The sequence below is a fragment of the Prenolepis imparis genome, unplaced genomic scaffold (genome assembly GCF_030444845.1).
Source record: "Prenolepis imparis isolate NDT839.2.m4 unplaced genomic scaffold, iyPreImpa1.0 SCAF_9, whole genome shotgun sequence".
Lineage (NCBI taxonomy): Eukaryota > Metazoa > Arthropoda > Insecta > Hymenoptera > Formicidae > Prenolepis > Prenolepis imparis.
Window position 1 is genome coordinate 13,506,766 of NW_028141167.1, and position 22,889 is coordinate 13,529,654.

Consider the following 22,889-nt stretch of genomic DNA (forward strand, 5'->3'; position numbering starts at 1 on the left):
AAACAATTAGATTTATTAACAATACTTTTATTATAATTTTTTTTGTTCACGTTAGAATAATCTTAGATATGCAAAAACTATGGCTGAAAGTAACAAAATTATGGAGGCTTAAACATTTAACAGTATTGAATATAATATGGCAACACCACCTTTCCTAACAATTAGAAAAGCAAAAAATAATATCTGATAACAACTTTGAGAGAAAAGCTTTCTCTTTCAAGGGAACTCTTATCTTATCTACGCACTATCGTCATTTTTCAAGGAGCCTCGTTTACTAGTTTATAGGTCTAGTATTCCTAGTATGATATATATTTATATATATATATATATAAAGTATAAAAAATTAATAATCAAATGTGTGTGCGTATATTTTATATATGATTTTACTCTTTTTGAGGATATATTTAACTTTTATCAATTCATAACGATGATTTCAGTCGCATGTGAGCCTCCAAAAATCATGTAAAAACCAACGAATCGTAAAAGCAATGAGAGAGAGAAACAAAGAACATAAATAATATCAGGTAATGAGAGAAGTATGTATATATAAATAAATATCTATAAATTATAAACTCAAATAACACGTCAATCGGTAAACGTTACTTTTTGCTCGATTATCGTATCGTAATATAATTATTGACTGTTAAGTCTAGTTAGAATGTCTATTAATCTCACAGCATTCGTTAATCTAAAATATTCCGTTTTTTTTTTATTGCTCTAATGCCAATTATAAAAATATTCTTTGATTGTCACACGAACATGGAAAGAATGGATTATTTTCTTCTTTCGCGTTACAATATAAAAATTCGGAGAGATGTCGCACATAGTAACTATATTATTCTGTTATACTTCTTCTATCATTAAAAAAGTACTATGCTTCTATTAACGTAAAATTATTCATATAAATACATACATATATGTATGTATTATATATATATATGTCATACTATTAAAACTCTAGTAGCGATTTCGAAAGAAAAATCATAAATAAAATTAAACAGATTGATATAACAGAGTATAAAATTCTGGAAAAAAAAAATTGCGGACTTGCAATCATCCACTCCCGAATGTTCGTTCCTAAAATAAGAATATGTTTGAATTCCATATTCTCAACTCGTGTGTATTGCCATTTTGACTTTTGGGAAATATATATATATATATATACGCGCATATTCAACGCATATTCAACAAATATTTATAAAAGCTTCTCCTATCACACGTCATCGGTAACTTATATCTGTAACATTTTATACATTTTATTTTTGCATCTTTTTTTTGTATATTATTCTTTAGTTTCAACCGTGTTGCTTAAAGCTGCCTTTACATCTTCTTTCACTGGTAAATCTTCCTCTCGAGATTCTACTTTATCAACTACAACGTTCTCATTATTCTCATCTTTGCATTCTTTATATATAGTTTCATTATTATGTTTTATGACATCCTCTTTATTGCTAGAATTAATCTTGTCATCTATAACAATAACTTTATCTTCTACAGTTGTCATTTCTTTTTCTTTTAAGTTTTCATCATCACTATCCATTTGATTATTTTGCTCCGCTATAGAAGCTACATCGGGTGAAGATGATATTATAAGATTGTCTGTATCCTTCTTCTCTTCTGCGGAACTTTCTATTTTGAGTTTAAAATCGTTTTCTTGCTGCTCATTTGAATCTTCAGTTTGCTTACTATCACAATTATCGCTTAAGATTTCTTCAATTTGCTCCGTTGGTGAATTATGTTCTTCATTTTCCATTAAGGTTTCAATTTCATCTTTAGCATCGCATGACAGGTTTTCCACAGATTTAGTCTCATCATTATCACTTACATCTTTTACTAATGATGCTGATGCATCAATTAAATGCTCGTCGGTAATTTCGTCATGTTCAGACATCGTAACTGATTGAACAGTTTGAGACTCGTCCAATTTGTCTTCCACCTCTTCACATATTTTACATATTTCAATTTCGTCTTTGGACGCAGGCAAGTCTGAATCTTGTAAAGTAAATTTACCTTCTTCGTTGGCATAAACTTCGCTTTTCTCATCTATGTGTGAGTTTAAACTGACATTCTGATTATCTTCATTTTTTACTTCTGTATTCGTATCAAGTTCATCGGAAGAAATTACATTGTTTTCTTTCTCGTTTACAACTTCATCATTTTGTAATGGCTTTACGATATTCTCCTCAGGTTTTTCGAGCTTAACTTGATCAGATTCCTGTGATTCATTATGTTCTGTTTGCGGAGACTCTACTTTATCATTTTGTGGATTTTCGTCAACATCTTCTTTCTTGATCTCCTTTTTACGAAAGTATGGAGATTTATTGCTGAAGTCTTTCCTTTTTGGAGGCTGCGACTTTCGCGAATTCGAGAATTTTTGCTGATTATCGTGATAAATACCTTTGGCCTTATCTTCATAGGACTTTGGACGTGAAAAGGATTCAGTATCGGGGGAAACCATCTCAACGTCTGAGTGACTGCTATATGTTATGCGACTCCTCTGTCGCGGTCCTACTCGACCTGTTCCAGCAATACTTGGCGAGTTTACTAAAAAAAAAAATAGTTAATATTGAAAAATCTTTAAATACTCTTTATATTATTTAAGAGGAGAAATCACTGGGAATATGTACAATACCTTTGACACTCATGACTGGACCCTTCCCTTGATTCAACATGACTTTTAAACTTTTGTCAGTAGCAACAACAGTTCTTTCCTCGGAACTGGACGATAAAGGATTTTTAACGTGTCCTTCTTGATGATACGCGTTATTGGAACGATTTTCATAATTATTATGAAAATGCTTCGAATTTCCTCGATAGGAACGATAACCACTACGATTATGGCTTACATAATCATTTCCTGCAAAAAGTATTTGTACATTTGCAATAATTAGAACATAATTTGTAACTCTTCATGTATATGTATATATACAATCCTACTTATATAAGCGCCTATCGATTCTTACCGTTCACATGATGTCTTCTATCAAAGTCTTTATGATCCTTCTTTACATAATCTCCTAATTTTGCCTCAGATTTCGCCATCTCATTCACAATATGTGCCTGCAATAAATACCTCTATATAATCTATCATTTCTACATAGTTATGTGATAAGTTATTTTTTAAAATACAGCTTTTACCTTATCGTTATCCCATTCTCTACGCCAATTACCCTCAGCCGTCCTTTGTCTGCTAATGCGATCTTCATCGATACGATTTCTCTCTGCTCTCCAAGCTTCATATTCTGGCTGTTGCTCATCTTTGCGATGACCTCTGTTCATTTTATAATCCTGTTGTTTTGAGAAATGAATAAAATTAAAAAAAAAACATTTTCTCTAGTTATAATTTATATATTTATATGTAAATTTTACATACTTTTTGCAGTCCATCCTTTCCTCCAGGTTTCTTTCTATATATGCCTTTTGAATGTTTCTGCCCTTTGTTTGGAGGATTGTCCTTTGAACTTTCCATATTACCTTCTTCTCTTTCAGCATCGGCAAGGAAATTATATTTAGGATCAGGTGGAGGCCCTTGTCCCTGCAAGAAAGCATTAATGCAAATTTAACAATTATTTAAAAATTTTAAGAAGTCTCCTTCAGTTTCCAAATTATAAAAAAATTGATAAATAAAATTATTTATTAAATTAAGATTTGTTTACTGTACATTATAAAAATTAATATAGCACTTCTCTCTTTCACACACACACACACACCTGAGCAAAAGTATGAACTTTCCTCCCTTCACCACTCGCAGAATGATGTTGCTGAGGATGTTCGTGATGCTCTTTAGTAGATTTCGATTTAACATTTGTTCTAGGTGGATTAGAAAATTCTGGCGGCTCCTTCCTCTCGGGCCAATCCGTAGATGGCACCATTTGCACCAGTGCATTCAGTTTGGCTGCATTCTTTTTATCTTCTTCCACTTCCTACGCAACAAAATCCATTATATTTTCCATATAGAATCAACTCATATCTCACTCAACTCATACCTCATGTCTCCTTCTAATCTCCTCATTCTGTTGTCTTATCTTGTTGATTTTTTCTTCAAGCGCACTGGTTGCCATCTGTAATGCAGAGAAGCCAGATTGTTGAATCAGCTGATCACAAATATATAAACTATATATAAATTCTCTTTCTCATAAGAAATTCTCATAAAATATATGTACATATATATGTACATATATATATGTGTGTGTGTGTGTGTGTGTAAAAAATATATATGTACTTGAACGTAATATATCAAATTATCTAATGGATTAAATCAAATATTCTGCTCGCACAAGTGTGCTCAGAATACGATGAGTATTCGTGTCACGTCCCTGAATAAGCCGCGAAAGGAATGTCACTTCCGAATTCTCCGTCTCTAAATAACCGTGTCGCGGCTGAGCTTGACGATAAGAACTCGACGAACGATATACCGTTAGGACGAATTTTTGCTACTCCAAATCCCGAATCTCGCTAGATTTTATATACAACCGATACAAGACAGCTGATATGACGTAAGGAACATCATATAACGATCGTAAATATGTACCTGGCGAGATTTGACTCGCGATAGAAACTCTATTGCGCTTCGAGTTAGGTTAGGTGCGGTTAACAATACGATTAATAAATAACGATCAAATTACGATGACATACGGTTAATCGGAGTGCTGTGGAAATCGTGCTGGAAACCGCGACGGCGAGGCTGGAAGGATTCAGAACATCACACAGGACGGCTATTATATGTCAGATACGGGAAACGCGCACAAAGTTCGTAGCAGCTCGGTGCATCTGTCACTTCTGCGCGCGCATGCGCAGAAAAATGGCGAGCGACGCGCTATCAGCAGTGTTGCCAATTTCAGGTCCCGGCCGCGTGCCGCGGCGGGTGGTTGTGGAGAGGCATGGTGGGGGGTGCGCGCGCCGTTTCGTCACGTGACCGCGTCACGTGGTTTGGCGGCTGCGCAGAGGTGGGGGTGGGGGGCACACCAACCACGTGACGAAATGGCGTGCGCACCCCCCATCCCCCACCATGCCTCTCCCCCCGCCACCCCCCGCGGCCGGGACGACCTGAAATTGGCAACACTGCGCGCCATCTGTCAGATTCCTGTCGTACTTGACTTAGTTCGAGAAGAAACGTCACAGATGGCGCGACGCGTCACGCAAATTCGCGAAGGAAAAGAAGCGTGAAAAAGAAGAAATAAATATAAATCTTCGATATTTCTAAGCTTCTTCTTCTCATATGTTTTGCTTTTCAACTTTCCGGCGAAAAAAATCATTACATTTTACCGGTTTATTTCCGTAAATCTTCTCCTTTGTGCGACCTTAACCTATATCTATGACCTATATCTATAACCTATATTTCTAACCTATTTATAACCTATATTTGAATTAAAAATAGCTTCATTATTACGATATATAATTATTATGCAGAAGTAACATCATATATGATAATCGAAATCTGATCAGCTGCGATATAATGTATGAAAGATCGTTGAAAAATATCAAGGATACTTTTGACAGTCGCTTATCATGACGAACGAAGATGACGTGTGGAATGAATTGGCGAGTATTCCTGCCGATCCTCCTGAAACAAGAGACAAATGTCAACAATGCAAGTAAGTATTGCAAAATATATGTATATTTAAGGATAGATTCCTGGCATCATTTGGAGACGATTTTTCCTCAGCGAAAATGTCGAGACACCAATAATTTTCGAATTGAAAGCGATTGAAAATAAAAGGTTTTTCGCAAACAGCCTTGTGGAAATAAAATATTAACAAAATCACATTCTTTAATTAATTTCAAGTAGAGTTTACTTTAATAGAATTTTTATTTAAGGCTTAGTTACAAAGATACATGATGGCAAAAATTGGGAACACGCAAAAAATTATGGCCTCTCTTGACATTTTCGCTGAGGAAAAATTGTCTCCAAATAATCCCAGATATCTACCCTTAAACGTTGGTAAGTTAATTACCGGACCCTGTATATTATATAAATTGAAATTCACGCAATTAAAAAATTTTAGATGCCTGCGAAGCAAGAGATTTTAAATCTTTCAAATTTTGGTGATGATGTCTTTTTGTAGGAGGCCTGTGCAAGTATGTTGGTGCCCAGGTTTACCAAAGCAACGTCTCAATCCGGCATCGAGAATAATAATCCTACAGCATCCGGCAGAGGCAAAGCGTTGTTTGCGTACGGTGCCAATGCTCGCATTAGCTTTGGAATCAGAAAAGTGCCTAATCTTCAGGTGAATAAACGTGCAATTAAGTCAAATTCACAATTCATACTTTTGTACGCGAGTCTCGATTGCGTAAAATTCTAAGAAATTATTTTATTCTTCCTTAAGAGGAAAGAAGTTTCCATTGCCTAAACACGAAGGTCTATCAGAAATATTAAATGATAAGAATACTATTTTACTATATCCATCGCCTGGAGCTATTGCGCTGGATACGTTAGATCCAGTTGGAATTAATGAACAAAAGGCATACAACTTGGTTCTGTTGGATGGAACATGGCCGCAAGCAAAAGTAAATCATTATTTCACAGTAAATAATAATGTAATATACTAATTTATTATTATATAATTTAAATCTTTTAAAAGAATATAAAAAGTTATTTTTCAAACTTTAAAAAAAAGATAATTATGTAGAGTGAATTATCACATTTTTCAATATCTATTTTTTTGCAGGCAATTTATCACTCGAGTCCAGCTTTATATTTTCTGCGAGCTTGTAAACTAATTGGTGTACCTACTAGTCAGTATGTAATCAGGACGCAGCCAACAGAAGGTTGCCTCTCGACATTGGAAACTGGAGCGAGTGCGCTCTCAATTTTAGAAGGCGATCCCGAATTAAGAGAAAAGATGTTGGGTCCGTTACATTATTTATGTAGGCAAGTATAATTAAACTTCTATCAAGCATCCATTAATTTTTAAGTATTTTTACATCAATCAAAAAGGACTTTTTAATTAAAGAAAAGAAATAATCGAAAGACTCTTAACTTATGACAAAGTGTCATTGCATATGTATCACAAAAAATCACTTTAAATATAATTAGTTTATCTTATAAATTATATTAACGTTTATTAATGAAATCATTTCTCTTTCTCTAGGTTTCAATTAGAAAATGGTGCTGTGACACACCAGAGTAAGGAATTTCTTATCAAACAAAAAACTTATCCCAAATTAATCGGCAAGAGACTCGCCAAACAATTACGCATATTACCAGATAATACTTCGTAACATTGGGACATATTTAAACATGTATTTTATTTATATATGTATATATGTATTTTTTTTCTCGTTACATTGTTTCGCAATATCTGTTCATATCAAACACATGTTTTATATTTTCATAATTTCTAATTTGCATCAAATATATAAACAAATTAACATTAATTTTAATACAATCAAACAAACAAATCTTATTGATATAATCCAATGTTTGTCAGTATACTAAAATCAAAATCTATTTTGTATTGTGAAATAAAAGTGAACGACCATAAAAGGATGTTTCTTTCTTTCATGAAGTCAGATATGAAACAGATGTACGAGATTTGCTAAATACTTATATATTATCATAGATACCTCATAACATTAAAATATATTTAAACATAAGATAAAAAATAACTATTTTCCACAAATTTCAAAACGCTGTTAGTACGATTTTTAATAAATAATATTAATTTCTATTTATATTATAGTAGATGTGTGTATATATATAGAACATATACGCATAAAATACAACGTTAATATAATTAAACAAAAATTTATTAATACATAAAAACAAAACTCATTGATTACAATCATAGATTGGTCAGCAATCTGAAATCAAAGTCCACTTCACCATGTTGCGGAACGAAAGTGAACGACCACGAAAGCGTATCTTTTCCTTTCGAGACGTCAGATATCCTATGAAACAGATGTACGCCCTGTCTTGTGTATGGATCCCAAGACATGCGTCTGCCAGGTATCACTTCTTCAATTGGACCGCAAGATACCGACAAATCTGAATCCAATTGCCAATCTATCCATACAGCGACGCCATTGCAGGAGCCGTTACTGTAAAACGAGATGTTATCTTCTAATAAAAAATAGTTTTTTATTTTCAAAAATATCCTGGCGACACATTACTTTCTTTTGTTCTTAATTATAAGTGAGCAATATAATCAATCACATATGAGTGAGCAAAAAAAACATTAATATGGGCTTAAATAGTTTAATATAAAATGTAATAAATATAAAAAAAGAATAAAAGTACAAACAAGCAAAAGGTTTGACTCTTGATGCTTCTCTCTACTTTTGCAATCTATATTTAAAAAAATTCAATAAAAAAAAAGATACGTACCTTAAAATCGGAACATCGCCAGACACCTGAATGCGCTCAAAATTTACATTTCGCATAAGATCGAGCTCTACAATGTTAAAGGGCGAAGATAACGCTTTGCAAGGATACTCCCAGAGTGGCTGTGCTTCTATGGGGTTGTCACTTTTATCGCTAGATATCTGGAAATCAAATGCGATTCTCTTTTAGCATCACGTTCAAGTACAAGAATCAAGAGAAAAGATCAAAATAAGTTGCGAACTTGCACGAGCCTATCGAAGGAGGTCAGGTCGAAGCCCTCGCAAACGCCTACAGGAGCTCTTATCTTATGCAGATCCTTGAACTCGACGGCGGCGGCTTTGATCGTGGCTGCAATCGGCATTCTTGGGATGCTCGACGGATACCTGGAGGCGTGATACCAGAATATCAGATTCTCCCAAGGAACGATAGAGCTCAGGAAGTACGGCTCGCCGAAAATGAAATTGATCTCGCTGGCGTCCGGCAGATCGTCGACCGACTTGATGATCCTTATCCGGTCGGAGAGCCCGTTCGTCCGCACGAACATCTCCATGGTTTTTTGCGACAGGGAATTCTGCTCCAGTAAGAGTACCTTCGCTCCCATCCTCGCGGCTGCGAGAGCCAGCAGGCAACCGTCCGAGAGGCAGAGACAGACGGTATTCGAAGTGATCCTCTTCCGCAAGGCCTGTACGTACTTCTTATTACGGGCCATATCGTTCAATTGACCGATTCGCGTCCGCGAGTACGCGATGTGCGCGTTGCAATCGCACACAGGCCTCGGAAAATCCGGAATTTCATCTCTGAAAAAATTTCTTTTTTAATATATAGTAAAGATCGAATTATAATTTTTTTTCAGATTGCAAAAAGAGGTCAAATAAAATTAATAATAATAATAATAATTTATTTATTAATTATTTATTAATTAGGAGATAAGAAATAAAAATGTATTTTATAAAAAATAAAAATAAAAATAAATTTTATAAAAAAGAAAAAATTTTAAATTAAACTATTACCAAAAATAATGGAAACTTACACGGATCCGTTCGACAATTTAAACCAGAAGGAATACTCGTCGTGGTAACCGATGAGATTGACTTCGTCGCCCTGTGTAATAGATATTTCTTCCGGAAGATAATACACAGCCTGCATCCAATGATCCCTCCAAGGTATCGAATCTGCCATCTCTTGTAAACGTAATTCATCTCCCTTGATGTGATCAGGTACGTTAGGATGTTCCCATACAGGTGCACAACTCAGCAACACCTACGAAAATGATACAAAGTATAAAACCTACAAGAACGAATAGAAAAAGAATAATATATCGAGCAAGCATTCATTACTTGATTATCCGTATCCATGTTCAGGTCCCACCACATGAAAATTGCATGTGCGGTTCCACTTGCTATCGACTTTGCGCGTAACAATACTTTTTCATTGTACAATAAAGGCTCCTTGCCGGACCAGTCAAACCTGAAACACATTTTTCCTATTAATATAGACAGAAATGATTGTAAAAATTTATTTTATACACGCAATTCATTATCAATATACATACAACTTTATATTTAAATACATTGTGTTTTTAGAGGAGTGAAGATTCAAGAAAGGAGAAAATCTTTACCTGAAGATAGGCTGGGGCGGCAGTAAAGGCACAAAATTGTCCCGAGGGAGACGGGACAGTTGCATATCGTGAACTGCTGCAGCGCCAGAGCATGCTTGAATAGCCGCTGGAGCGTCGACCAGCATCTCTCCATTCTTAATAGGCTTCACTCGATTCCAACTGCAGACTTTGGAGCTATCGACTACTTGTGCCCATACTGTTCCACTCTGCGGTACGACTATGCTACCTTCCTGATGTAAAAAAAACGCAAGATTAGTACAAATCTCGAAGCAACAAAATTGCAGAGTTAGTAAGTTATTAATTTTTTTAAACTAAGTTAAGTTAAAGTAAAGTTAATAGCTTATAAAATTAAAACAAAAAATTAACTCGGTTAAAGTTAAGATTAAATTAATTTAAGTTAAATCAAAAGTTAATTTTTAAAAATATTATTTATATTAAATTAAAATGTCATAATAAAATTTTTTAATTTAATATTTTATTTGTTTTTTATATAGGAATGTATTTTTATCTTTGTAATTACAATTATAAAAAAAAATAAAAACTAACAGTACCTTTATTTATTTCAGAATACTTATAAGAACGATATACATCATAAAATGATGCTCTTATTAAAATTTAATCGTTATTAAAAGTTTAATTGTCATATATTCAAGATTTTATAGAAAAGAAATAATGGCATTCAAAGATAAAAAAAATTTTCAACTTCTTTTTTATTAAACTTTTAACTAATTAAATAGTTACTATCCAACCTTGCAAAATTGTGTGCAAGCCTTAACTCCAGTATTACCTCGAGAAGAAATTCTTGAGCATGGCGAAACGTCGATAATGCCCCTTCACCAATCAGTTCTGTGTCGAATACTTCAGTGACTAGAATATTCGCTCGTTTTGGCATATCACCGTCTTTTCCGACTGTTATCTTCGTAGAGTGTTTACGAACCAGCTTAATTTTGTTCTCGAGACCGTTCTCCTTTATTACTTTTGCAGCACAATTGGCCATCGGTATGAAAGCCTGTAAGAAGAGTTCCTTTTGTATAAGCTTGTAAAAAAATTGCCTGAGAATTCCCTGATCTTCCAGGTATTTTCGTTTAGAATTCCAGGTAAAATAAGAAAATTTGTAGATGCAACTTTTTAAACTAAGTTTTTTTATTGTATGTGCTTTTTTCTAATGTTTTCTATTCATACAATTGCAAAGTTGTCAAGAGTGCAGCATTTAATATTGATTTATTAATTGTAAAATTTATTTAGACAATAACAAAGTGTGATATATCATTATATCTAAATATGAAACGCTGAAAATATGCAAACTTATAAAATAAAAATACAAAACAAAAAATAATTTATTAGAAACGTCTTAAAGAATACTAATTTATTTAAATTAATTATTTATTAATTTGTTTATTCAATTATTAAATTTATTAAATAAATAAGAAATACTAATTTAACTAGATTGTCAATAAAAAAAATCATATAAAATGTTAATAAAAACCAAAATATTGCAAAAATATGTTAGATATATGTTTCTGAAGTGTTAAATAAAAGTAAAATTATCAAAGGGGTAATTAAAAAAAAAATTTTTTTTGAGTTTCAATTAAATTCCATGAGAATTCCCTGATTTTTCAAGGTAGAATAAAATTCCCTGAAAATACCAGGTTTTCAAGGTTTTTCCCAGGAGTATATACTCTAGAAAATGTCAATTCTCTTTTACCTCGCATGCTGTCACAGTGTCTGCTCCGCATGTTACGGCCATCATCGACAGCAATCCTGTCCCAGTGCCTACATCGAGCACATTAGCCTCTTCTCCTGCTTGGTGCTTCTTTTCGATAGCAGCTTTGAGGGCGATATAATACTTCTTATTCTAAGAAAAATATGTAAAATACTTAAATTCTGTCAAAAATTAATGTCATTCAACTTTAAGAATGTAAAAAGCAATCAAAAAAAGATACTTACTCGCTCGTGATCATGTAGCATGTCTGCGAAGGAGGACCTAGCTACTTCTTGATGATAATCATAATCTTGATCTCTCTTTTCCCACGTGGCGAGACCAGTGAGAGGATTTAAACACTGCGTGAATACACTCATGTTTTTCTTCAACAGTAATCTTGTCAAAGGAACTTTTAACATTCAAAACGCAAAGCCAAATAAATGAAAAATTCATTTAAATATACACTAAATATTTATGTAACAAATACTCTCACTCTATTTAAATTCTTTGTACCTGCAAAAAAATAATACTTTTTAACTATTTGACGCAGTAAAATTTCAAAATGCTCAATGCATAAAAAAATATTGAATCATCTCATTATTACACTACATTTCTTGTATGCTTTTCTATCTTATAAAGTATATCTCATTCTGAACTATTGGAATTATATATAACTCTTGTGTATAAAGTCTTACTGGTAATACATAGGACGAACCGCTGCGGATAACAATGATAATGTATTCAGGCTACCACGTATGTCTTGAATTGTCAACAATTTGTGTGCCATTAATACAACTTTATTTTCCCTCCATTCCAATGTTCCAAAAACTTTAAAAGTACGACATTTTTCCTGTAAAACATAGCATTGCGAGAAAATTAATTCCGACATAATATATTATTTTCTTCTAAAGGCTACTTTAGAACAATCTATAATTTATGACAAAAATTGTTATTTCTAATTTTATGCGGTCTATCTTAACATGTGTGTATTTTGTATGTATATATTTTTTTTAATTTGTGAAACTTGTCTTCAATTACAGAATACAAAAAGTTATAAATAGAGCTCTGTCGCAAATTATGGATCTAAAGTGACCTTAACATCTAATACATTTTTATTACAAAATAAGATTGTAATTTTGATAAACGGAAGGGTAAACAGAAAAAAAATAAAAATAAAATAAACTTGCTGACATAAACTTCTTACAAAATCAATCGCTTTACCCAAATAGGTATGTACCGTCCCTTGACGTCCTTAAAATAGACGGCATCCACGGGAAGCCTCTGCAAGTTAAGGGTGACTTTCGCTTCGCGATCGGACGAAACACCCTGCAACTGGACAACTCGCCCCTCGCCGGCAAGAATCTCGCCGATCGTCTGCACGCTCTTTATAAGATTCTCTTTGTAGTCGGACAGAGACGCGAGTCCGGGAATATCCTCGATCAAAACAGGAATATGTGGGACGCCGGACGGTAAAAGGCTCTCACGAACAGCCAAGCACGCCGGCCAAGGAGGTTTCATACACGTTCCACGCGTTCCGTCCATGTGTCACCTGCGAAATGCGCCATTTGTCGCCATAAAGATGAAGAAGACAACGAAGGGAAACTCTCTACGCAAAGTTGCGCTGGAAAATTCCGCGATTAGCCTCCATATGTTCTAGGGACTTTAGAGAATGCTCGACTGTGATTCGTCGATTAGCTTACGGCGAGAGGGAGAGAGCGCGTGTCGATATGCGCGCGCGTTCGACTTTAACCTTCAAGTGGCGCTGCGTCGCGTGGTCGCGCGGCGGTCGGAATTCGGCGGCGCGGAGTGGGGGTGAGTGGTGGGGGGTGCGCCGTGCGCCGCGCGCGCATCCCCCCACCACTCACCCCCACTCCGCGCCGCCGAATTCCGACCGCCGCGCGACCACGCGACGCAGCGCCACTTGAAGGTTAAAGTCGAACGCGCGCGCATATCGGTGGCTGATGTTCCATCTACGTATTTTATTACGTCTGTGGGCCGTGTTTTTATTCCTCCTTCCTACTGTTATGGCACGTGAATTTTTCAATCATTTCTATCATTTGAATCATTTGATTGATCAGAGCGAAAGAGATAAGGATTTCTCCATCCCGATTGATCGATCAAATATTTGTAGCGTCAGTTTAAGCGTTAATTTAATTTAATCTCATTGTCAGTTGTATATCAAATGCGTTAGTTGCACTTTGTATATACCGGTGAGCGAAGTGAAGTTAACCAGTTAATGTTTGATTTAATTTTAATATAAGGGTGCGATTTCACTATCAATTTGTCGCTAGCGTCTAATTGATCACGTGATCTGATTTGTGACGCTAGCGTCAAGAAAAAGCTTGATTTGTTCAGCTTTCAGAGAACGAAGAACGAGACGCTTGTCATAGCTGTAACTTGGACGCTAGGCTGTTTTCACGCCAGCGTCAACAGACGCTAACGTCAATTTGTTTTTATTGATGCTTGACGCTGAAATCCAGCGTCACAGCGTCAAGTGAAAATGCACCCTTAGAGAGAGCATTTTTATGTTTTATTCACCGCAAAAATCGACCAATCACGAAAAACGCAGCGATAAACTAGTACTTTCTGATTGGTTGATCGTGCTAGTCATCCTAGGCGTCGTGCGATATGATTGGGTGTGATCATTTGAATTTTCCCGCAATATTTCATTTATTATTGCAGTGAGGAAAGATCAGATTTTATTGTAATCGGAGTATTATATATTAATATATAAATAAAAATATTGTAATATATATATTTTAACGTGATGAGATTATATTTATAATTATTATATTTTTCTTTTTATATCCCCTTTACAAAAAATATCGTGCTAAAATGAATCAGTGTTTGATTTTTCTTTCTTCTTTATTATATCTAGTATACAATATTATGTACAATGATTGTAACTCAACATATATAGTAAAATATAAAAGAGAACATCCTCCACATGTATGTCTCTAAAATATATATTCTAGAATATATGTACATACGATTGAATTTCATCAATTTGTGTTTTTTAATACAAAGATTATAAGGATCTGTATAGACTCTTCATAAACAATTCTACAATAATTGAGTCTTCATATTTTAAGGAAGATGATAAATTTCTATCTTGGTTTGCATTAACTTTATAGAAATAATACATATGACCTGTCAAAAAAAGTAATGAGATTAAATATGTAATGCATAATTACGATTTTTCAATGTGTGCTACAAATTCAATTTCATTACTTTTCTGACACCATGTATTATAGTAAAAGCAGTAAGATTGTATAAAAATTAATGCATATAATCTTGTAAAAAAAATTAAAGATTTCACTTTCGAAATCCTCGTATATGATCAGATTCAACGATGTTTATAAGAAAGAATGCGCATGACAATTATATACATCTACTTCTTCTTTCATTATACAATACTCATGTATTCTGGAGATAAGTCGACCTGTATTGGATTTACAGGATATGATGTCAGAACGCGAACCTTTTGTCCATCCTGGGTCATGAATTCGATTGTCTGTTCACCATCTGCGATTTCAGTCTGCTCAACATTTTCCAATTGATTTATAGTTGCGACTGCGGTGGCATCAGTATCCTCGTCCTAAAAAAAAATATTAAAACATTTTGTTGATACATTTATCGCGAATTATGAGAATGTTATTTTATTATTTAATTAATAACGCAAAGAAAAAATTAATTATAAAATTTAAGAAGCAAACATAAACAAAAAAAATTTTGGAGACTCAAAAAAATTTATATGATAAAAGAAAGTTGATCTTAAAATTGAAAGATTTATGAAAAAAAATTTATGAGAATGTTATTTTATTATTTAATTAATACGCAAAGAAAAAATTAATTGAGATTTAAGAAGCAAACATAAGAAAAAATTTTGGATTCAAAAAAATAAAAAAAAAAGTTGATCTCAAAAATTTATAAGAAAATAAAAAGAAATTTTACATTTACATGAAATTAAAAATTACCTCGAGCGCTTGAACGATGGCTTCCGCGTCGGCCTGAATCGCCGACACGGAAGCAATCGTTCGATCTCGTATCGTCTCGATCTCGTCTCGGTCTTTCACATTCGATTGTGTCGCGATGCCACTTTCCGCTGCAGCCTCTTCATCGATATGGATATTTAACGCTTCAAGATGCTGCGCGAATATTCCAGGATGAACCCTAATGATCTGGCTGTCGTTCATGTGACTGATAAAGTGTCCTTGAGAAAGAAGCTGTCGAGCCTCTTGGATGGATATTGGAATCGGATTTCCATGTTCATCGGCAATCTGAAAATAATGATACATTACTTGGAATAACAATATTACATAGGAAATCGAATTTGTAAGAATTCGTTTGTAAGAATTATAATTATTTAAGATTCAAAGTTATAACGAGGATATTTGCAATTATAAAACTTTAAGAGATAAAATACAAGTGCAACTTTTAACATTTTTCTCGGGGCTCTGAAGTATCTAGCAATAAAAAATTATAGCACATCTATATCTTTCTTACTTGCAACTGTAAATCCGATTCCGGAAGTTCTATCTCCGACTGCTCCTCATTATTATTGGCTGTATTATTTACAATCTTGTCGGCAATTATTTCGTCGTTGTCATCATCCAAACGTGGCAGGAAATTCGCATTCGTCTTCGTTTCCTCTTCCTTATTTTTGATCATGCTAGTATCAACTACACATTTTGTCAAATTAATACATAATCAATTAATATGAGTGCCATAGATTAATATGTATAATTATCAAATTAATATAACTGAATACACATACGAAAGTGTAACGTTCGCGACTGATTAGGATTATTAGGATCCTGATATGACACGTAGTAGATCTGTTGGATCCCATCGGTGGACGCTTCATCAGTAGCGATCACCTGCGCCATTTGTTCATTGAGTGCAGACTGTTCATCATTCTCCTGTGAATTTGGCAGGATTTGCCACACTTCGCCGATCGGAGATCCTTCTGATTCATCTACGGTTAATACCTTATTCTCTCTGTGCACCTGCTAGAAATTGACAAATTACTAAGACAATCGAGTTTGGCGCTCGAGAAGAAGCTAAATAAGTGAAACTGCTATGATACCTTTTTATGCTTCGTCAAATTCGAACAGTCGGCGAAAGCTTTGCCGCATAGATCGCAAGAGTAAGGCTTTTCACCTGCGAAAAGAGAAAATGAAATAATTACAGACTTGGAATGAAATTTTCATCTGTATGCATGCTATCTTTTTTGGAGAATTTTTTTACTCGTAATTATACAGAGTGTCTCAAAAGTCCTGCAACAGTTAAATATCTCGAAAGCAAAGGCTTTTTGAGAAAAATGTTTCAAATAAAAGTTGTAGGGCTTTAAGTGGCGTATTAAGTAGTAATATTAGTGTGATTATAATTAGCATTGTTAAGTCATGTAAAATTCACTTTGAAATTTTTAAATGAAACCCTTATTTTTGATTACATATTCATGTAGCTTATCTTAAGAGCTCTTCAAAACACTATAATAAAGTATTTTTTCGTTAAGTATTTTTATGAGGCTTGAAAGATACAGTATTTTTTTACGTAAAATACAAAATATCTTGTAAAACATTCAGTTTTCGATAATCTTACCTTAATACTTTTATGCACAGAATAATGAGACCAATCAATTGGTGTAAAGAAAACGCATAATTGTTTTCAAGAAAAAATATTTTACAAAATAAGTTACAAATTGTATACATTTTCTTAAAAATAACTATGCGTTTTCTTTACATCAATTGATTGATCTCATTATTCTGTGCATAAAAAAGCATTAAGGTAAGATTATCAAAAACTAAATATTTTACAAGATATTTTGTATTTTATGTTAAAATACTGTAAACTTCAAGTATTATAATTCGAAAAGCACTGAATGAAAAAATAATTTATTATAGTGTTTTCAAAAATTCTCGAGATAAGCTACAAGAATGTGCAATCAAAAATAGGGATTTCCATATAAAAATTTCAAAGTGAATTTTATGTAGCCTTAACAATGCTTTATAATCACACATTACTATTTAATGTGCCACTTAAAGCCCTACAACTTTTATTTGAAACATTTTTCTCAAAAAGCCTTTGTTTTCAAGATATTTGACTGTTGCAGGACTTTTGGGACATCCTGTATATAGAAATAATTAAATAAACAATTGTTGTAAATAAAATAATTATCTTGCACATCATCAAACCACATTTACCGGTGTGCAAACGAAGGTGTTTCTTCAGCGCCCATTGCTCCGTAAATCCGCGATTGCAATGAATGCATTTAAACGGACGTTCGCCTTTGTGTCGGCGCACATGACATTTCCACGTATCCTTATGCAGAAAGCATTTCGCGCAGAACTCGCATTTCCACGGTCGTTCGCCAGTGTGTCGTTTCACGTGCAGCTTAAACTGCGACGATGTAGTGAACTTTCGGTCGCAAAATTCGCAGCTGTACGGCTTCTCGCCGGTATGAATGCGCATATGTTCCTGCAAATTGCCATTCTGCGAGAAGCTCTTGTGGCACACTTGACAAGTGTATGGCTTTTCACCATCGTGCCACCTGAAACGATCAAATATAAAATTAATCTCGTGTTATTGAATCTAAAATTCCTGAAGAGATTTAAGAATAAAAAAAAAAAAAGATCTAATTATGCTATAATAATTATAATAATACAATTATATCATAATTATATTATAATTATATCATAATTATATTATAATTATATATAATTATATCATAATTATATTATAAGATCTTTGGATCTAGATTGTTCTGCTATATATTTAGAAGTTCTAGACTTTAAGAATCTAAGCATGCATTTCTTTTAAAAAATACTAGAATTTCTGTATAGGATGTCCCAAAAGTCCTGCAACAGTCAAATATCTCGAAAACAAAGACTTGTTGAAAAAATGTTTCAAATAAAAATTGTAGGGCTTTAAGTGGCGCATTAAATAATAATGTTAGTGTGATTATAAATAGCATTATTAAGGCCATGTAAAATTTACTTTGAAATTTTTAATTGGAAACCTCTATTTTTGATTGTACATTTTTGTAGCTTATCTGGAGAACTTTTCAAAACACTATAATAAAGTATTTTTTCATTCCGTGCGTTTCGAATTATAATACTTGAGGTTTACAGTATTTTGACATAAAATACAAAATATCTTGTAAAATATTAAGTTTTCGAAAATCTTATTTTAATACTTTTATGCATAAAATAATTAGACAAATCAATTGGTGTAAAGAAAACGCATAGTTATTTATAAGAAAATGTATACAATTTGCAACATATTTTTTCTTAAAAAACAATTATGCGTTTTTTTTTACACCAATTGATTGGTCTCATTATTCTGTGTATAAAAGTATCAAGGTAAGATTACCGAAAACTGAATGTTTTGCAAGATATTTTATACTTTATGTCAAAATACTGTATCTTTCAAGCCTCATAACTCGAAAAATACTTAACAGAAAAAACTTTATTATAGTTTAAGAATTAAATAGGCTATAAGAGCCGTACGCGGATTTCGGTGCGTTGATTCCAACGAAATTTAATTTTTCGTTGGAATTAAATACTTGTGCACGGGGCACGAATTTTTGCTTGGTACGCTGCCAAGACTTTTTTCGGAATAATCTCGATTCGAGATTTTTAATTCCAATGATCCCCTCTGACCCCCCTAAAGAAATGTAGGCGAGAAAAATATTCATCGCACCGAAATCCGTGTACGGCTCTTATAGCCTATTTAATTCTTAATTTATATTTAATATCGAAGAGCCTTTAAAATTCTTAGGCTTTATTATAGTGTTTTGAAAAACTCTTAATATAAGCTACATGAATATGTAATTAAAAATAGGAGTTTACATTTAAAAATTAAAAGTGAATTTTACGTGGCCTTAACAATGCTATTTATAGTCACACTAATATTACTACTTGATGCGCCTCCTACAACTTTTATTTGAAACATTTTTCTCAAAAAGTTTCTGTTTTCAAGATATTTAACTGTTGCAGGACTTTTGGGACACCCTGTATAATAAATAACATTCACAATTTACCTTTGATGCAACGTAAGACTGGTCTTGTGTGCAAAGTGTTGGTTGCAACGCTCGCAGAAATATCTCTTCTCACCCGTGTGAGTGGACTGATGATTAATCAGATTCGCCTTTGTTTTGAAGCTAGCATTGCAGGATTCACAAACGTAGGGTCGATCGTCCGAATGTACCAGCTGATGCCGCTGGAGCAGTTGCTTGTGCTTGAAACTCCTGTTACATTTGTTGCAGACGAAACGACGACCATTGTTGTGTTCGGCTTCCTTATGATACACGACGGAACTGGGATGATTTAAGACCTTGCCACAGATATCGCAGGGAAATCCCTTGTTTGGCTTAGTCTGCTGCAACGTTAAGTAAAGGTTTAAATAGTATGGAAAATTATATAAAAATAAAAAAAAATTTTAATTACTTGAGTAATTTTTAAATTATTGTATCATCATTTAAGTGTATAAATTATAAAACGCAAACCTCGTGTGTGGTCATGTGCATCTCCAAATTCGACTGGTTTGTGCAAGCCTTGTTGCAAACGTTGCATGTAAATTTCTGCAGTTCGTGCATCAGTTTCATGTGCAGTTCACACTCCTGTTTCGATTCGAAATGCTTGTCGCATTTTTCACACATGTAAATCGCACTGCTGGAATCTTCCTTTATCGTCGTCGTAGAAGCGTCCTGCTCCGAGCTTTGTGTCTCTAATCTCTCGAATGGCTCTTGTACCTCAATATTTCCTTCAGCGGAATTTGAGCTATGCTGAGTCGCCTTTTGATGCACCGCCAGGTTCTCCTTACTGTCAAAAAGCATCTTACATTGTGTGCATTCGTACTTGATGTTCTTATGGAAATTTCTGCAATACATTAGTATCAAAACATTAAAACATTGAAAAAGTATTAATATTTTAATTAATAAAATATAAATAAAATATTAATAAAATATAATATTAATAATAATATATAAATAATATAAATATAATAATATAAATAATATAAATAAAATATAATATTAATTAAATATAAAATAAAATATTAATATTTTAAAACTTCTAAAATTCTAATAATTTTTTCAAATTTAAGGCCGGTATTCATAGTCCGTTCTTATTTCAAGACCGTCTTAAGTAATGTCTTAAGATGCAAATATGGCTCTGTGATTGGTTAATCACATCTTAAGATTGTACTTAAGACATTCTTAAATATAAGACCCGACTATGAATACCGGCCTATGAATATGAAAATACACTTTACATATAAAATTCAAAAATTATAGAAGAAAAATTGGAGAATCAGAAAGAAAAATCAAGGAAACAGCTTAAGTTCTGAAAAATCAAATAATATTCTTAAGTAAATGATATTTACCTGTGTACTAGATATCTGCTGCGTTGTAGGAAATTTCTGCCACAGAGCTGACATGTAAATTTGTTTTTTCGCCGACGAAGTTTCGACTTTGATCGTGCTCGTCCACGATTCACGATCACCTCACCCAAATTTTTACCCTCCTGTGTTTCGAGACGACCGATTACTTCTGCAAGATATACATAACATATAAAAATATTACCCAGAGACCAATCTCTTTTCCACTTTTATCTAATATATATGTACCTTCCTGACCATCCTGGATAGTAGCATTTAATGGTTCCTCCGAATCATCGAGCATCTCAAAGTCATCGTCGTCTTCCTCATCGATTACGCCCTCTTCCTTGAATATCCTTTCCAATTCTTTTCCTTGCACCGCTTCCATAAATCTGCGCATATTCATTGATAACAATGACAGAGACAATAACTTACAAGCTCTTATCCTAAAATTATATATACCTTTTAGGAACTTTGCGTTTCCTCCTACGCCTACCATCACCATCCACTTCTTCAATCTCTTCCTCCTGTTTATCTTCCTCACCTTGACTCACAGCTTCCGCATTCTCTTTTGTCTTTTAAAAAAATATGCAAATAAGAAAGTTATAATACATAAAGTAATAAAAGTCAGTACAATTCATTACAAACCAAAGATTCGGCCTCTGTTTGTACTTTGGGTGGACGTCCGCGTTTTCTCCTCGGCTTAGTTAAGCCTTCCATTTGTAAACTCATTTCATGCTCCGCCGCATACACAGATCCATCTGGCATTACTATTAAAAAAACAATTTTACACATAATTATATAAAATTGTTTAAATTAAAATCTTTTTATGATACGAAATCTGTATGAAAATAAAGAGTGCATTACTTTTGATAATGATTTGTTGTTCATACTGTTCATCCTCATTGCATGCAGCCATACTATCCACTTCCACTCCCTCCACTTCTGTTCCAAACTCTGCGCTTTCCTTCTTATTGCGTAAGCGTTCTGCTCTGCGCTGCTGCTCGACTTGATATTTCCAGAGTTCACGCAACTTGCGCTGACCACCCACCAGCAGATCAAAGAATTGCGCTGTTGCCTCCAGCTGGATGTTACAGCCCGGACAAATTGTTTGCGGTAACTTACCATCATCTCGAATCTTAAAGTTAAAGATATACATATATAAACAATTGTATAAGAAATAAAAAATCACAAACATAATAAATATATTAAAAACGTTCTTTTCACTTAGTATTTATATATGCAGAATAAACTGAAGTTTATCCCCTGAATATTCAGGATCTAATCACCGCGTAAGATATCAAATTAACTTAATGGAAAGAAAAGAAAAAAAAAAACTGACGAACGATATACAATGAACATTTGATCAGTGCAGTAGGAAATCAAGTTGCAGTCCATTTAACCGGCATTTAAAAAAAAAAAAAAAATCATGCAACGTTCTACCTTGAGCGGCAGATAACGATTCACCAGCGAACACAAATCCGACTCGCCCGTCTCGTTGATGAATAGATGCTCGTTGCCGTTTTCCGCCGCGCACAGTCGACAGATCTTCGAGTCGTACAGATGTACCGTGTCCATGTTTCCCGATGATACAGCGGAACCGCCGAATTTCTATCCCCCCCGCCCCCCAAACCCCCTCAAAGAGAATGTCGAGATTGATGGAAAAAAAAAAATAATAAAAATACTACGAATTCATGTAAAATCAACAATATATACGATATCTACGTCTTCATTATTATGTACATGCAATGTCGACATAAATACGCTCCGAATTTGCTGCAACGGGAACGCGACGCATTTAAGGTTAGGTCGAGCATTCGCTCCCGTCCTCGCTCAACATTGCCGGCAACATATTTCCCCTCGAA

At 33.9% G+C, this 22,889-nt stretch overlaps 4 protein-coding genes across 9 annotated transcripts; 1 reads left to right on the plus strand and 3 right to left on the minus strand.

The window, feature by feature from the left end:
• Positions 1-843: 843 nt before the first annotated feature.
• Positions 844-4,796, minus strand: LOC145940149 (uncharacterized). The gene is made up of 8 exons (XM_083045040.1): positions 4,636-4,796; positions 3,987-4,061; positions 3,711-3,923; positions 3,374-3,535; positions 3,139-3,288; positions 2,964-3,060; positions 2,633-2,857; positions 844-2,544 (listed from the first exon to the last, which is right to left on the minus strand). The coding sequence occupies exons 2-8, from the start codon at positions 4,059-4,061 to the stop codon at positions 1,283-1,285; spliced, it is 2,184 nt and encodes a 727-aa protein (XP_082901166.1). The 5' UTR covers positions 4,636-4,796; the 3' UTR covers positions 844-1,282.
• On the plus strand, positions 4,283-7,585 carry Dtwd2 (DTW domain containing 2). 3 transcript variants are annotated; one of them, XM_083045046.1, is made up of 6 exons: positions 4,283-4,496; positions 5,410-5,594; positions 6,066-6,227; positions 6,327-6,507; positions 6,669-6,871; positions 7,092-7,585. In XM_083045046.1, the coding sequence occupies exons 2-6, from the start codon at positions 5,509-5,511 to the stop codon at positions 7,219-7,221; spliced, it is 762 nt and encodes a 253-aa protein (XP_082901172.1). In that variant the 5' UTR covers positions 4,283-4,496; positions 5,410-5,508; the 3' UTR covers positions 7,222-7,585. The 3 variants fall into 3 exon arrangements, with proteins under 3 accessions (XP_082901172.1, XP_082901174.1, XP_082901173.1); XM_083045048.1 differs by lacking the exon at positions 4,283-4,496 and having other exon boundaries at positions 5,083-5,594; positions 6,006-6,227; positions 6,304-6,507; XM_083045047.1 differs by lacking the exon at positions 4,283-4,496 and having other exon boundaries at positions 5,088-5,594; positions 6,006-6,227.
• A 146-nt stretch (positions 7,586-7,731) lies between these two features.
• Positions 7,732-13,019, minus strand: Art7 (arginine methyltransferase 7). Of its 2 annotated transcripts, none has more exons than XM_083045043.1 (11): positions 12,881-13,019; positions 12,339-12,493; positions 11,889-12,156; positions 11,647-11,796; positions 10,729-10,950; positions 9,942-10,171; positions 9,661-9,790; positions 9,354-9,583; positions 8,571-9,120; positions 8,327-8,484; positions 7,732-8,040 (listed from the first exon to the last, which is right to left on the minus strand). In XM_083045043.1, exons 3-11 carry the CDS (start codon positions 12,060-12,062, stop codon positions 7,785-7,787), a joined length of 2,100 nt encoding a protein of 699 aa, XP_082901169.1. In that variant the 5' UTR covers positions 12,063-12,156; positions 12,339-12,493; positions 12,881-13,019; the 3' UTR covers positions 7,732-7,784. The 2 variants fall into 2 exon arrangements, with proteins under 2 accessions (XP_082901169.1, XP_082901168.1); XM_083045042.1 differs by having other exon boundaries at positions 8,565-9,120.
• A 1,549-nt stretch (positions 13,020-14,568) lies between these two features.
• Positions 14,569-22,860, minus strand: LOC145940639 (uncharacterized). Of its 3 annotated transcripts, none has more exons than XM_083046004.1 (14): positions 22,468-22,860; positions 21,892-22,162; positions 21,673-21,794; positions 21,487-21,599; positions 21,274-21,416; positions 21,031-21,196; positions 20,153-20,525; positions 19,688-20,022; positions 17,850-18,196; positions 16,733-16,806; positions 16,421-16,655; positions 16,150-16,325; positions 15,621-15,923; positions 14,569-15,241 (listed from the first exon to the last, which is right to left on the minus strand). In XM_083046004.1, exons 1-14 carry the CDS (start codon positions 22,600-22,602, stop codon positions 15,050-15,052), a joined length of 2,985 nt encoding a protein of 994 aa, XP_082902130.1. In that variant the 5' UTR covers positions 22,603-22,860; the 3' UTR covers positions 14,569-15,049. The 3 variants fall into 3 exon arrangements, with proteins under 3 accessions (XP_082902130.1, XP_082902131.1, XP_082902129.1); XM_083046005.1 differs by having other exon boundaries at positions 16,421-16,652; positions 19,688-20,025; XM_083046003.1 differs by having other exon boundaries at positions 19,688-20,025.
• Positions 22,861-22,889: the final 29 nt, after the last annotated feature.

Excerpts from the sequence above, each read along its gene's own strand:
- Art7 (XM_083045042.1), bottom strand. The coding sequence starts at position 12,062 with ATGTTAAAAGTTCCTTTGACAAGATTACTGTTGAAGAAAAACATGAGT. Across the intron at positions 11,797-11,888 it reads TGCTACATGATCACGAGCGA|AATAAGAAGTATTATATCGC; the intron begins GTAAGTATCTTT and ends TATTTTTCTTAG. Across the intron at positions 10,951-11,646 it reads ACACTGTGACAGCATGCGAG|GCTTTCATACCGATGGCCAA; the intron begins GTAAAAGAGAAT and ends CTCTTCTTACAG.
- Dtwd2 (XM_083045046.1), top strand. The coding sequence starts at position 5,509 with ATGACGAACGAAGATGACGTGTGGAATGAATTGGCGAGTATTCCTGCC. Across the intron at positions 6,228-6,326 it reads GAAAAGTGCCTAATCTTCAG|AGGAAAGAAGTTTCCATTGC; the intron begins GTGAATAAACGT and ends TTCTTCCTTAAG. Across the intron at positions 6,508-6,668 it reads GAACATGGCCGCAAGCAAAA|GCAATTTATCACTCGAGTCC; the intron begins GTAAATCATTAT and ends ATTTTTTTGCAG.
- LOC145940639 (XM_083046003.1), bottom strand. The coding sequence starts at position 22,602 with ATGGACACGGTACATCTGTACGACTCGAAGATCTGTCGACTGTGCGCG. Across the intron at positions 21,795-21,891 it reads ACAACAAATCATTATCAAAA|TAATGCCAGATGGATCTGTG; the intron begins GTAATGCACTCT and ends TTTTTTTAATAG. Across the intron at positions 20,526-21,030 it reads AGCAGATATCTAGTACACAG|AAATTTCCATAAGAACATCA; the intron begins GTAAATATCATT and ends AATGTATTGCAG.
- LOC145940149 (XM_083045040.1), bottom strand. The coding sequence starts at position 4,061 with ATGGCAACCAGTGCGCTTGAAGAAAAAATCAACAAGATAAGACAACAG. Across the intron at positions 3,924-3,986 it reads AGATTAGAAGGAGACATGAG|GAAGTGGAAGAAGATAAAAA; the intron begins GTATGAGTTGAG and ends TTTGTTGCGTAG. Across the intron at positions 3,289-3,373 it reads GAAAGGATGGACTGCAAAAA|GATTATAAAATGAACAGAGG; the intron begins GTATGTAAAATT and ends TCAAAACAACAG.